Source organism: Neodiprion virginianus, chromosome 5, assembly GCF_021901495.1.
Source record: "Neodiprion virginianus isolate iyNeoVirg1 chromosome 5, iyNeoVirg1.1, whole genome shotgun sequence".
Taxonomy (NCBI): Eukaryota; Metazoa; Arthropoda; class Insecta; order Hymenoptera; family Diprionidae; genus Neodiprion; species Neodiprion virginianus.
This window is the reverse complement of record NC_060881.1, coordinates 6794758-6806553: the sequence shown is the minus strand read 5'-3', so window position 1 is coordinate 6806553 and position 11796 is coordinate 6794758. Positions and strand designations below refer to the sequence as shown.

Below are 11796 nucleotides of genomic sequence, written 5' to 3'. Positions count from 1 at the left end.
ATAAACTGCGAAAGCTAGTGCCAAATATTAATTTGGCTCAGGCTTTTCTCGGTAATTTGATTATGATTGAATCGATTCTCTGTAATGTTGCACAAAAGTTGAAACAAGTCCAAAAATTCTTGTGTTATCCCTCTCTGTTTAATCAACGCGACTTTGACGGAGTTGCTATTGGTGGAATTCATTATTTCAGTGTTATATAATTTATTGCATAAGTAAGATAAGTAGATTGTTTTCATCTTTTTACTGTAAACCTGAGTCTACTTTTAACCCTAATTTCTACTTTCGAAAAGTTCCATAGATCATCCAGTGGTGAAGGGAGGAAAATCGGAGTAAGCCTAAATAGATAAAAAAGAAATATACTCGAATTTTGTAAGAATACAAAATGTATTTGTCTTCGTAGCTAAATCTATCGGAATGCTACAGAAGACCAAGAAATTTCGTATATTGATACTACATTGACAAAAAATACGATCTGCTATAAGTTCCGATTGAGACATAAATAAACTAAGTAATATCATTTGTTCTTTGGATATCCTTGCGTAATACCGACTTCGATGATTGATAATAACGCCTTACATATCGCGCTTAGCGTTACTTCCGTGTACAACGTATTACGCATTTTCAGGCGCTGTAATGTCGTGTGTATTCGTATGGATTCGTCGATGGCAGCGACGTCTGGCGTTCTTTAATCGAACTATCGCGCGTCAGAATTGTCAGAAAATCACGCCTAGCTCCTGACGTTTCCGGGTGTTTCCAGGCCAGGAACTTGTGTCATCGTTAGAATTCGGTAACGGGGTTGTTGTAATTGTGAATAGTTGATACTCGGCCAAAACAACAGCTGAAAGAAAAACCATCGATATGGAGCCTCAAGATATTTATTACAACAAGGCGGAATACGTCGAGACGGTTCGTATATTTGACAGCTGAAGCCTTGAGACATAACCTAACATAACCTAACTTTTAACCTCAATCTGAAATTCCGAATGTTGATGAATTCTCTAAACAGGCTTCGGGTAACAAAGTGAGCAGGCAAACAGTGCTCTGTGGATCACAGAACATAGTTCTTCATGGTAAAGTTATCGTTCAATCTGACGCTATTATCAGAGGTGACCTGGCGAATGTTAGAACCGGCCGTTACTGCATCATCAGCAAGAACGTCGTTATTCGTCCTCCGTTCAAAAAATTCAGCAAGGGGTAAGCGGTACCATTTTCAAAACTGATCTCTAACAATTGCGACACGTTTGTCGAGCAGCGATTCTTTAGTATCAAATTTTAGGCCTACAGGTTACTGTGTACATTTTAAATTAAGGCATCTGTTCATGAACTGAAAATTGTTATTAGAATTTCCGCATTTTTATAGTATAATAGTTGCTTTAGAGGGAAGGTGGAATCAGTTGCGTTGTTACCACGTCTCGCAGCTAGATGCAGTTGAAATATGAGCCGTCGACCAAAAATATAAATTATATTGTCGATCATGGATCTTTTAAACGTTGTCATAGAATTTAATCAACTCTGTTTGTTTTGGAAGTGATAAGTTGTGGTTATATTCATGAAGTTAAAGCTAACAGTAACAGTTAACACCCAAAATTCCTGTTTTCATTAAAATAAGTCAAGCAAACGACATTTTATCAAACCTTATGGAAAGCTAGTAATATTTTCAGAGTATCCTGCGTATTACCTTACTGAATTATCATATTCATAACAAGTTTACTGCACGTGACCGTCAACTTTGATCGCTAGCATCAACTTCATATTGTATTTCCAATTAGAATGACTTCCAAACGGTATATACTTTAGCAAATTTCTTATGATTTACTAATATATTTTTAAGTAAATTGACATTGCTTAATTTGAATCATTCGTTGACAATCTTTTCAAATTAACAGAAGTTTATAGAATATAAGAATCATCGTTGCAAAGACGGATATTCGATTTTATGTCATACCAACTTTGCATTAGTACTTCAACGCAATGCATTTCACTATCGATATCTGTAACCAGATGTGGAGAGCAAATTATTGGAAAATGGTAGGCTGTTGACCTCTGACAAAATCTAGTAAATTACTCATTTGAATAGCGACCGCTACTTCTGATGAACACCACTCCTCCTGCTTTGGTTTAATTTTCAATTCAATTGGTTTAATGTTTAATAATTCATCTAAAGCGATGCAATACTTTTGAATACAAACAGCTCATGGCTGCAAGTTCCCCAGTTTAATTTCTCTTCCTCATGATTGCGTACGAACAAAGTTTAATTTTTCGTACACGATATCCACAGCGTAGCCTTCTTCCCTCTTCAAATGGGAGATCACGTGTTCGTTGGTGAGCGAGCAGTTGTTAATGCAGCAGTCGTTGGTTCTTACGTTCACATAGGAAAGGATGCTCTGATTGTACGTATATTTTTATAATGCAACGAGAAGAGGAAAGGCGTGCTTAGACAATTACATTTATAATTCGCGATTTCAAATCACTCGATGTATTCATTTCGACGCGATCTACATTCATGTTTCTTTAAGCTAAAACCGTGAATAAATTCCAGGGAAGGAGATGCATTTTGAAAGACTGCTGCTTCATCGAGGATGGCGCTGTGGTGCCTCCGGAAACTGTCGTGCCTTCGTTCACACGATTTGCTGGCAATCCCGCTACCTGCGTAGAGGATTTGCCTGAGTGTACCTTAGATTTGATGCTCGATTACACTAAGAATTATTATCAGCATTTTCTACCAGCCAGAGTTTAAAATCAAATCTTACATCACTTGACAGCTGGTTTGAAACTTGATTGTATCGGTAATCTAACGAGTGTTTTGCTCTCGATCCATCGATCTCTGCGATCTGCTCGTTCACACTTACGTGAGTGGACACAGTTGTAACTCATTCCCGTACCCTTTGTGTTGCGAGACACTTGATATGCTTTTTGAATTGAGCTGGGGCAAAATCTTTCAATAAAATCGCATCAGCGCATCGCGCGAAGCTAATTTTACGTGTTTAGCACAATCCGACAAAGGTGACTAATCCAGTGACTAATTGAAATGGGCTAGGCAGAATTGTTTCCTTATGCGTTAAAATAACGTGTGTCAATGCGATATTAACTACTGTACGTGTATAGTTTCCACTAATTTATTATTTATAACGAAAGAATATATTATTCGAATGGTATTGTGATATGAAATACATGCGACTGCAGTTTCGTTCGTAATTGAAACCAACCAACAATGTTACTTCTGGTTTTTAAATGTGCACCCAAAACATATATTTTTACTTCCTACATAGACAAGAGAGAGCGTACTGCATTCAATCGTTATCTTTCTTTATCAAGATTTTATTAAGCAGATACTTGAGCATACTTTGTGACCTTTCTCAATTGTGTCAATTTATGTTCGAATAACTGGGCAATGACTAGCGACAACTGGAGTAAATTCTACAACTTATATTAGTCGTTTCATGGACCCGGTATTTCTAAGTCCATTAAAACGTGCTTACTAAAATCTACTTTCAGAAACGTGAAAAAACGATTCAAAAAAACGTACAATATACTTCTGACAACGTGCGCGAGGCTCAGTATACGGGTGCTAGTAGGCTTCTAGAAACGTTCCGTCAACGTCAATTTGTCCGCACATAGTTGCAATTCTTAATCTTGGGCAAATATGGTGACACGCTATCGCCCGCTAAGAACTTTTACCAGTAAAATTAAAAGTCTTATGTATATTGGTACACTTGTGCAAGTCAATTTGTGCACAAATCTTGTTTCATTTTTCTTCAATAATCCATCTCCCCGTGAATTTCAATGCCAGTTATATTACGTTAATAAATTCGATTTTGATTCGAGTTCATCGTTCAAATTTGGACCCATTTTAAGTAGCTTTCTCAAAATATCTCGACCGATGACATTTGAAGAAGACAGTTTTGCTGAAAATGTAGAATACTGTCACAAAAATGTAGGTTATTCCAATATAGAAAATAATCCAAAATCAAAAAGGCAAATACAATTCGTTCTTAGCTGCAGAATTTGCGTGTAATTTGCAATATTAATTAAGTATTCAGCGACTGATTGTATATATACTTGTTCATCTTTTACTGTCGATCAATGTTCCCTTGGGTAAAAAATACCTCCAAAATTCGCGTTTGATCACACCATTTGATCGAACCTGTACACAGTCGAAAAAGAAAACGGAGTTTGTAGTAATTGATAGATACAGATGTACCAAGAAAGTTTTTTCTACGTTCATAGTACGACAATTTAATTTACGAGTGTGTAGATAGATAACCGCGCCAAGTACGTCTCGAGATTTTACAAAGTTAATCGTAGATAAGAGGAGTTCTGATGATGAGGCTGTCTAGTATGCGATAGTCTTACATGGCTACCTTTGGCGATACAAGTTTTAATTAATCGTTGTTGATATATGACTCTGATATTATAAGTCTGTGTAGTATTCGAGTTTCAAATAATTAGGAAAAAAGACAAATCTGAGACCTATTATGCGAATAACTTTGTACTACTTTATTACTTTACTACTTTGCGACCACTCAGAAGAATCTTCGAAGGAATGTCTGCTGCGTTTATTGGATGATTTCTTCCCCGCAGCATCGCGTTGCACTTTTCGTCGATACCAGATGAACTCGAATAAGAGAACAATCGGCGACAATAATACGCCACCAACAATTATTGCGAAGGGTGCGTAAACGTCGATCAAGCCAACGCTCACGAAGCTGGTGTGACCGTTGCATGTCGGCTTTTTTGAGTATAATCGTGTTATGTAACGGGTCTGTAATCCGCTTTCGCGTAACTTCAGCGCCCTGCGAGTGAGAATGATTTTCTCATTAGTTATACCGTCAATTTGAAGAATAGTAATTCGCGATAGGCGGCATTAAAAAACGCCCAAGCAACGTATCTCATTGAAGCTGAGCGATGATAAGGCTGTCGAAAACTGTATTACATCCGCCTGATACGTACGTTTCAATTTCTACAACGTGATCTTACCCAACTTTTATTATCTCCAGATACGGTGAGCGCTTTTGGATAGCTAAAAGAGGATCGAGGATGTTCATATAGTCGATTTCTTGAATACCGCACTTCTCGTCCTCGTGGAATGTCTCCTGCACCAATTTGTAGGCCGAACCTAATTCAGCGTGAAACGCGAATTGCCCGTTCCTCAGCCTTCGCACTCCCTCTTCCATGCTCATCCACGCTGGCTTTTGACCTTTTGGTACAACTTTTTGCTCGTATATAGCCTTGCGAACTGGGTCTTGAAACGTCTGGACGAATAGAGAAATTCGTTATTGTGATATAAGGATTACAGTGTACAACTCCGTGAAATGAAAAATCCTTGGGTCATTTAGTCGTTGCAGGAAAAGATTCTACGATATGATAACGTGAGTCTTTTCCAAAACCCGGATTAACTCGATAACCGGGTGTTGTGCGCAATTTTAACAAAGCGTCGTAAAATTTATATGTTCATTTCTCGGATTTTTCGTTTCGTATCTTATACGTGTATCGATCGATTAACGTTGCCTATACGATCAATCATTTATCAAAACTCCCTCAAATCCACCTGGATTACCGAAACGTAGAATTATTTCGCTTATACATGTAACGAGATGTTGTTATAGGTACCACATTGTTTTCTAATTACTTTTATACTATCGCGAAGAGTCTCATGTATTGCGTACAAAATTCTTACCGGTAAAAAGTAACGATTGTAGACGATATCGGCGACCCCAATCTTCAAAGAACTGCGTAAAAGCTTGTCCAAGGTATTGATAGAACCAGTTGAGGATTGGAGTAAAGCGACTATGTTTGCGGTGTACGAAGTATACAGGCTCAAAAGCGCGATGAACATCATCAGTACGATAATCCGTGTGGAAACCCGGCGCGGCTCGAACGTAGATCCTGAATCGTTATGTTGGCTACAAAATTAAAATCGACGAAACGAGAAAAAAAAAATCAGAAAAATACTAACACATAGATTATACACTGAGGGAAACGATTTTTAATTTTTACCACAGTCGAAAAATATAGATCTAGGTAGAAAATGAAAATTAGTTTTCTAGCTGTTACCGGAAAGTCTGGTATCCGTTGCTATTCTTTCTCAATACGATCACCGTTACTATATTTTATTGCAACTGTTGCGAAAATTTAATGCTCGTGCAACAATAAATTGACGTTAAAGCCTTGTTTAACTAAAAAAGTCGAGTAAACCGTGTACCTTGCTGAGAAACTGCCCCGATCATAATGAGCATATTGTCACTGAACGAAATGCGAGCTGTATTTCCGGACAAGAGGAGCTTTTTCCTCACTTCATTCGGGGTAGTGTGCCATTCCCATTTCCAGGCGACGTACAGGAGAACGGATACCAGTATGATGAACACCATGCTCGCTATCCATACGGTCGGTCGAAATGGTAAAACAAACACGTTGCTAACGTAAGACAAGGACGGACGTCGAAAGATGAACTTTGCCCTGTTCGTTAAATGATGGAGAAAAAACAGAAATTGATTCTTGTTGTAGAATTGTTGTTGTACGTGAATAAGATGCCGCGTGATAATCGGTGTAGTTGAAAGTACTCGAAAACTGACATGTCGACGGCTGAGCAGAACAACGGTCGCTGATGGATGGGTACATGATTCTCGAAGAAAGAATAAAGGTCCTCGTCAACGTATAAACGGAGGCCTACACAGGACAAAGCCTTGAAGTAGTTGGTGGGTTGTTATAATAAATGAACCAAAGCTTTCAAATTTGGTTGTAACTGTAATAATTAATCTCAAAGATCTAACGAAATTTAAAATGCCTGCCTGTGTGAAAGTTCAGAAGTAAATCAGTTCAAAGCATGTGTCTGTAAAAATCGGGAAATCTCAGGACATTCGGGCATGTGTTTTGGAATTTTTGTATATTCTTCCTCACTAGTGTACGATTTTTTCAAATGTAGAAAATTACTCTCCGTGAGACAAGTAAGGTGGTTAGTGTGAAAGAAGGTACAAGTGGCGAAGATATGATTTTTGCAGGAATTTTGAAAATCGATGAATTGATGTTGAGCGGTATGTAAAATTTATGAAAAATATAAACAAGTACTTAAAAACAGTTAATACTCTCAAGATTGACGTTTCTACCTTCATGTTGAGAAAGAATGGCTGATCCTCATCTTCCATTAGTTTCTTAAAATTGGAGTGTTTATTGATGTATTTGGTAATTGAGTTTACGCAAAATTGAACTGAATGGTTAATTTTTAACTAATTCGCATGAATCAAGCATGAACCCTAGAAAAATGTTTATTTTTGTCTGGAAAACCGGGAAATGTCAGGTAATTTGTTATGCTATTGACACTAGACACCCAGATAAACTTAATAAAAGTGATTAAAACCGAATGAAAAAAATTTTTTAAATAAAGTAACGAAATAAAAAAAAAATAATAATAATAAACACAAGGGAAGATGTTGTTCCGCTTATTGTCAACTGTCGACTTGTTAGTACAGTGGATATCTTTATCATCTCTTTCGTACAGTACAATGTATCAGAACCAAAAGTCACTATGTCTACCGAGGTGTACACTCTGACTATAAATTCATAATTCTTCCATATACTTGTCGGATAATCATCACCTTGTGGGCGTGTAGAGCGAAATGTACTGAATCACGTCGATTCTCTCTTTAGTGAAGAACAAAGCCGTGCCTCCCAAATCGATCTCCTTTCGATCCAGCATACCGATCATCCCGCTCCACGTATTGTTCGAGGCTCGGTAGCCCCAGCTTTCGACGGTCTCGAAGCTCACTCTGAATTTGCGACAGCAAAAAAAAAAAAAAACAAAGAACAAAATGTGTCCTCAATCAATTAATTGACAGTAGTTAATGGCAGTTTGCAATCTTGCAGTCTTTTTTGAATCTTGAGAAGACCCTCAAATAAATATCCTCAGGATATTTTTGAAATGAGACATTTCTCAGCTCTGTACGTGAATCAGAAGCTTTTATTCTCCAATCACACAGTATTAGAGCCTGGAAGACGAACTGACTTGTGAGAGTACAACGTATATGCATTATATAACACGAAATGTCATTCGGAACCAGACGGTGATGTTTTTTTTTTTTTTCTGCGCTTCGTACATCGTGTCAGCGTTACACCGACGGCGTTTCGTCGAGTAATGAAGATGGAACGCGGGTTGGATTACAGCTGCTCGTTGTTGGTTCCAACGTACGAGCTGTTTGATATTATAGTTGAATGAAAATGTTTCTTCATCGTGCGTATCGGTTGTGCAGTACATAACACTATGCAGAATATTTTACGTGTATCCCGAGAGGCGAGGCGTAATTTAAACCCTATAAGACTGAAATAATCACTTACGTTGCGTTCATTATTTCCACCAAGGAAAGTATCCACGGATAATTCACCTTGGCTATCGTGTCTATATGCCGGTCCTCGAAATCAGTCAAATGGTTGATCGAATCGGGATCTGTAATCTAATGATAAAGATCTTTGAAACGGTATCGAGAGTCATTCTCTTTCTCAGAATGAATGCAAGTATGTACTAGTAATAATGTAATATACATCCCTTAATACTAAATACTCGATAATGAAATGAAAAGCATTTTTACATATCCTCGAAACTTGAGAGATGCTTTTTGGAATCTAAAATATACAGTGTAAAGTAAAATATCAGGGTAATTAAGCGGATGATTCGTTAAGTGTTTTACGCCGCATAGCACACATTAAAATGATGGTCAAAAACCAACATGGCTGCGGTCCACTCTCGTTTGCGATCATATTTTCGTTATAATATCGTATCCGTCACTCACAGTTTACCGAAGGCTTCTTCACACCCCGAAAAATGATGGCAAGAACAGTTTAACACATGGTTTTACTAGCACCGGAAGCTTAAATTGCTGAGATTTTACTTACGACTAAACATGACTTGAGCGGTGTTCCTTGCAAGTTCTTTCTTCGAACGGAGGAAATCCGCGTTGAGGTTAAGGTTATGCCTAATCCGTCTTTCCAGTATCCTCGATCCTCGATGACAAGATTGCGCGCATTACTTGGTCTGTAGATCGAAATCAATTTGATGAAGTCCGACTTTACTCTCTGCCCGATAACCACGTCGCTGTCGGGAAATATCGACATGTTCGCAAATAGCTCAAAAATCTCTCGGTCCATAATTCGTGACGGTTTATCGGACACATTCCCGCCACTCCTTGAATCTTGGAGCAGAAGCCACTTTGTTGGTGCTATAAACATGCCAGCTGAGTTTGCCTGAAACAAGAGTGCTGTACAGCCATTTAAGGTTGATAACACGACACACGAACAAATATTGTTATTTCAGTTACAGAAGTCGAACGTCGAATTTATCTATATAGTTAGAAAAACGTGAGTACGCATAATTTAAAATTAAGTACTATAGTAATTCTTTTACATTCATGACTAAAAATTTTTCTCAAAAAATAACGAAGGAAAAGCTTCTAAACTAAATCCCGCTGTACAGTGAAATTTACGCATGATTATTCACACTATCACAGAAGTATTATATCGAATTTTGAACGAAAGAAAGTATAGTTCCGATAAATTTAAAAAATTATACATTTTTTTTTGATTTTATACCAACTTTAAGGGGCCTCAAATTTTTTTTGCACATTGCACCTTTAAAGTTCACTCAAAACTGAAACTCCATTGTGCCCAACTATTTTTTCTAGGATCAACAGTTTCCAAGTCGTACTTATTTGTAACTCGCGAATAGAAATGTACAAAAAATCTCTTATTAACTAACAAAAATATTTCACACAGTTTCAACCGGATTTGGAAGGGGTAGTTGTGTGGCCACGTTGATTACACGTAGAATCGATCCGTTATTATGATTTGCCATAGATCATCCGCGGCTGACAAAAAATCGGGACTCGTTTGATACCGTCATGTTTCGGAATCCAAGATTTAGATAAAACAGTACATTTAATTGACGGATGGATTATCAACTGACACGGAATAGGTCATTTGACGTCGCATACGTCGAAATAACAAAGCCGCGTTATTAGCGATTGAAATTGATGTCATGATAGCGACACACGGCTCACACACCGCCTAAGTACAAGTTATTAAATTACGTAATTTGAGGATCGGCCCATCGGCTGGATTTTGATTTATGTTTGACGTTTTAATCCAGTATATACCGCGCGTTTGGACTAGATACGAATTGGCGTACGGAAGTCAGTATTTTCATTGCTAACGATACTTCGATATATTCAAGATATCATCAAATTCTCGTTTTGAGAAATTCTCGTTCTGTTGCTAGAATAAAACTACCACAGCCAATTCCATGACGTTAACTTCATTTCGTTGGTTTCAAGTGTCGTGTAATTTGTATCGCGAGTTCAATAATCGATGTGCAAAAATAATAAAGAAAAAAATTGTTGGCACTCGAGCCACCAATCGAAAAAGGTGTGAAAAATCTCTCACCTCTATCAAAATATCAAAAGCACCTGGACAATCGACGTCAATTATGTAATAGTTACGATGACGATCCAGATCTGGTCAAGATATGTCATTATCAAAGTCTGCGCGTGGTGTTTTGGCAGCAATTAAAACGTTTCGTTCTGAGGCCTGGTGAACCAGTTGAACAAGCTCGTCTGAAACGTGTTGCCAACTTCTTGTAAATATGTTTATTTCTTATTTTCATTTTTTTTTTTTCAATCTTTTAACCACGTTAATTACGCAACGAAGATGCGTGTATCAAAGCAATGTTATTCATACGTGTACCGACCTTTTTCCAAGCAGAGAAACGCAGTAACCGCTGACGGGTTTGTCCCGATTCCGTCCGCCTTTGTTGCGTCAATAGCAAAACGAGACATGACTGATACGTCGTCAGGATTAATTGCCCCATAGCATAGGCAGCCCCGAGTTATTACAATCAGAACGAAACAGCGAGACGTTGTTGTTTCCCACATTTCGGTTCTTTCGACCGTTGCGACAAAAGCTTCGGGCGATTATTCATCGCAGGTAATGTCCGAGGTCCTTTATAACCAGAACCTCGGCTCTCGATCGAATATTCATGAAAGAACGCGTGTCGTTGCACGAATCCACGAGGAAGAGGCAAATCCATGGCATCCCGTAATCACTGCTTTGCCGAATCATGCGGAATCGAATTGAAAAACATTATGAGCGTAAGCATTACGTGCTCCCTGTCTCTCTCTACCGCATCATTAAAGTAAATCGCTTCGATCCTGGCCTAATTGTATGCGATTACAACAATTCCTGCGCACGCGAATTATAGCTTGCTAGATTTTGGCCGAGTATCAAATGGCAAACATTAAGTTACGATGGTCAGAAACCGGCAACCCAATTTCGTACGTATACGTTACCTTGTATTTTAATAATGAATCGTCTCGATTTTGATTATCCACTTGAGATAGCGTTTCCTTTTATCTAATTTCTCGTCAGCCTCGTGAAAATGCATATTTCTGTATTCGGTGCCGAGTGGAGGTCGGTCTCTATTGTAATTCTTTCTCAAGTACAGCTGAGTCTCGATGATCCAATGTTTATTTTTCATCAATAAGTACTTTCTGAAGTGCAATCAGATAACATTTCCGCGGTTCCTTTACCGGAAACATTTCTCACTTCTGCTGCTATCGTTAGTCTGTAACGAATTATGTGCCGATTATTCAAAACAGTATCAAATAAGTACGAATAAAAATGTTACACGTTTGCGATAAACTTGAAGAGCGCAGCTGATGCTCGTAGATAAATTATGTTTCGCACAATGAAATTCGTTGGAAAGAAGTCGACACGCGAATTCAAAATGCATCTATACTGTAGTATCCTCCGTGGTAG

At 38.1% G+C, this 11796-nt stretch overlaps 2 protein-coding genes across 13 annotated transcripts in view; one reads left to right on the top strand and one right to left on the bottom strand.

The window, feature by feature from the left end:
- Window positions 1-696: 696 nt before the first annotated feature.
- On the top strand, window positions 697-3512 carry LOC124305779 (dynactin subunit 5). The gene is made up of 4 exons (XM_046765574.1): window positions 697-906; window positions 1007-1194; window positions 2279-2390; window positions 2540-3512. Exons 1-4 carry the CDS (start codon window positions 859-861, stop codon window positions 2735-2737), a joined length of 546 nt encoding a protein of 181 aa, XP_046621530.1. The 5' UTR covers window positions 697-858; the 3' UTR covers window positions 2738-3512.
- The window catches only part of LOC124305775 (glutamate receptor ionotropic, delta-2-like), a 39814-nt gene continuing 30944 nt past the window's right edge, over window positions 2927-11796 (bottom strand). For 6 of the 12 annotated variants that reach the window (XM_046765564.1, XM_046765560.1, XM_046765558.1 and 3 more), the window contains 8 exons: window positions 11328-11602; window positions 8884-9231; window positions 8329-8444; window positions 7593-7763; window positions 6203-6456; window positions 5678-5886; window positions 4978-5252; window positions 2927-4793 (listed from right to left, as the gene is read on the bottom strand). In XM_046765564.1, coding sequence (XP_046621520.1) covers window positions 4493-4793; window positions 4978-5252; window positions 5678-5886; window positions 6203-6456; window positions 7593-7763; window positions 8329-8444; window positions 8884-9216 — 1659 coding nt within the window. In that variant the 5' untranslated portion in view covers window positions 9217-9231; window positions 11328-11602 and the 3' untranslated portion in view covers window positions 2927-4492. Of the gene's footprint in view, window positions 4794-4977; window positions 5253-5677; window positions 5887-6202; window positions 6457-7592; window positions 7764-8328; window positions 8445-8883; window positions 9232-10425; window positions 10596-10729; window positions 11084-11327; window positions 11603-11796 lie in introns of all 12 variants that reach the window. The other 6 variants (XM_046765570.1, XM_046765569.1, XM_046765567.1 and 3 more) reach the window with 3 other exon arrangements.

Coding starts and splice junctions, on each gene's coding strand:
- LOC124305779 (XM_046765574.1), top strand. CDS start 859: ATGGAGCCTCAAGATATTTATTACAACAAGGCGGAATACGTCGAGACG. Junction 1,195..2,278: donor TTCAAAAAATTCAGCAAGGG/GTAAGCGGTACC, acceptor CGATATCCACAG/CGTAGCCTTCTTCCCTCTTC. Junction 2,391..2,539: donor TAGGAAAGGATGCTCTGATT/GTACGTATATTT, acceptor AATAAATTCCAG/GGAAGGAGATGCATTTTGAA.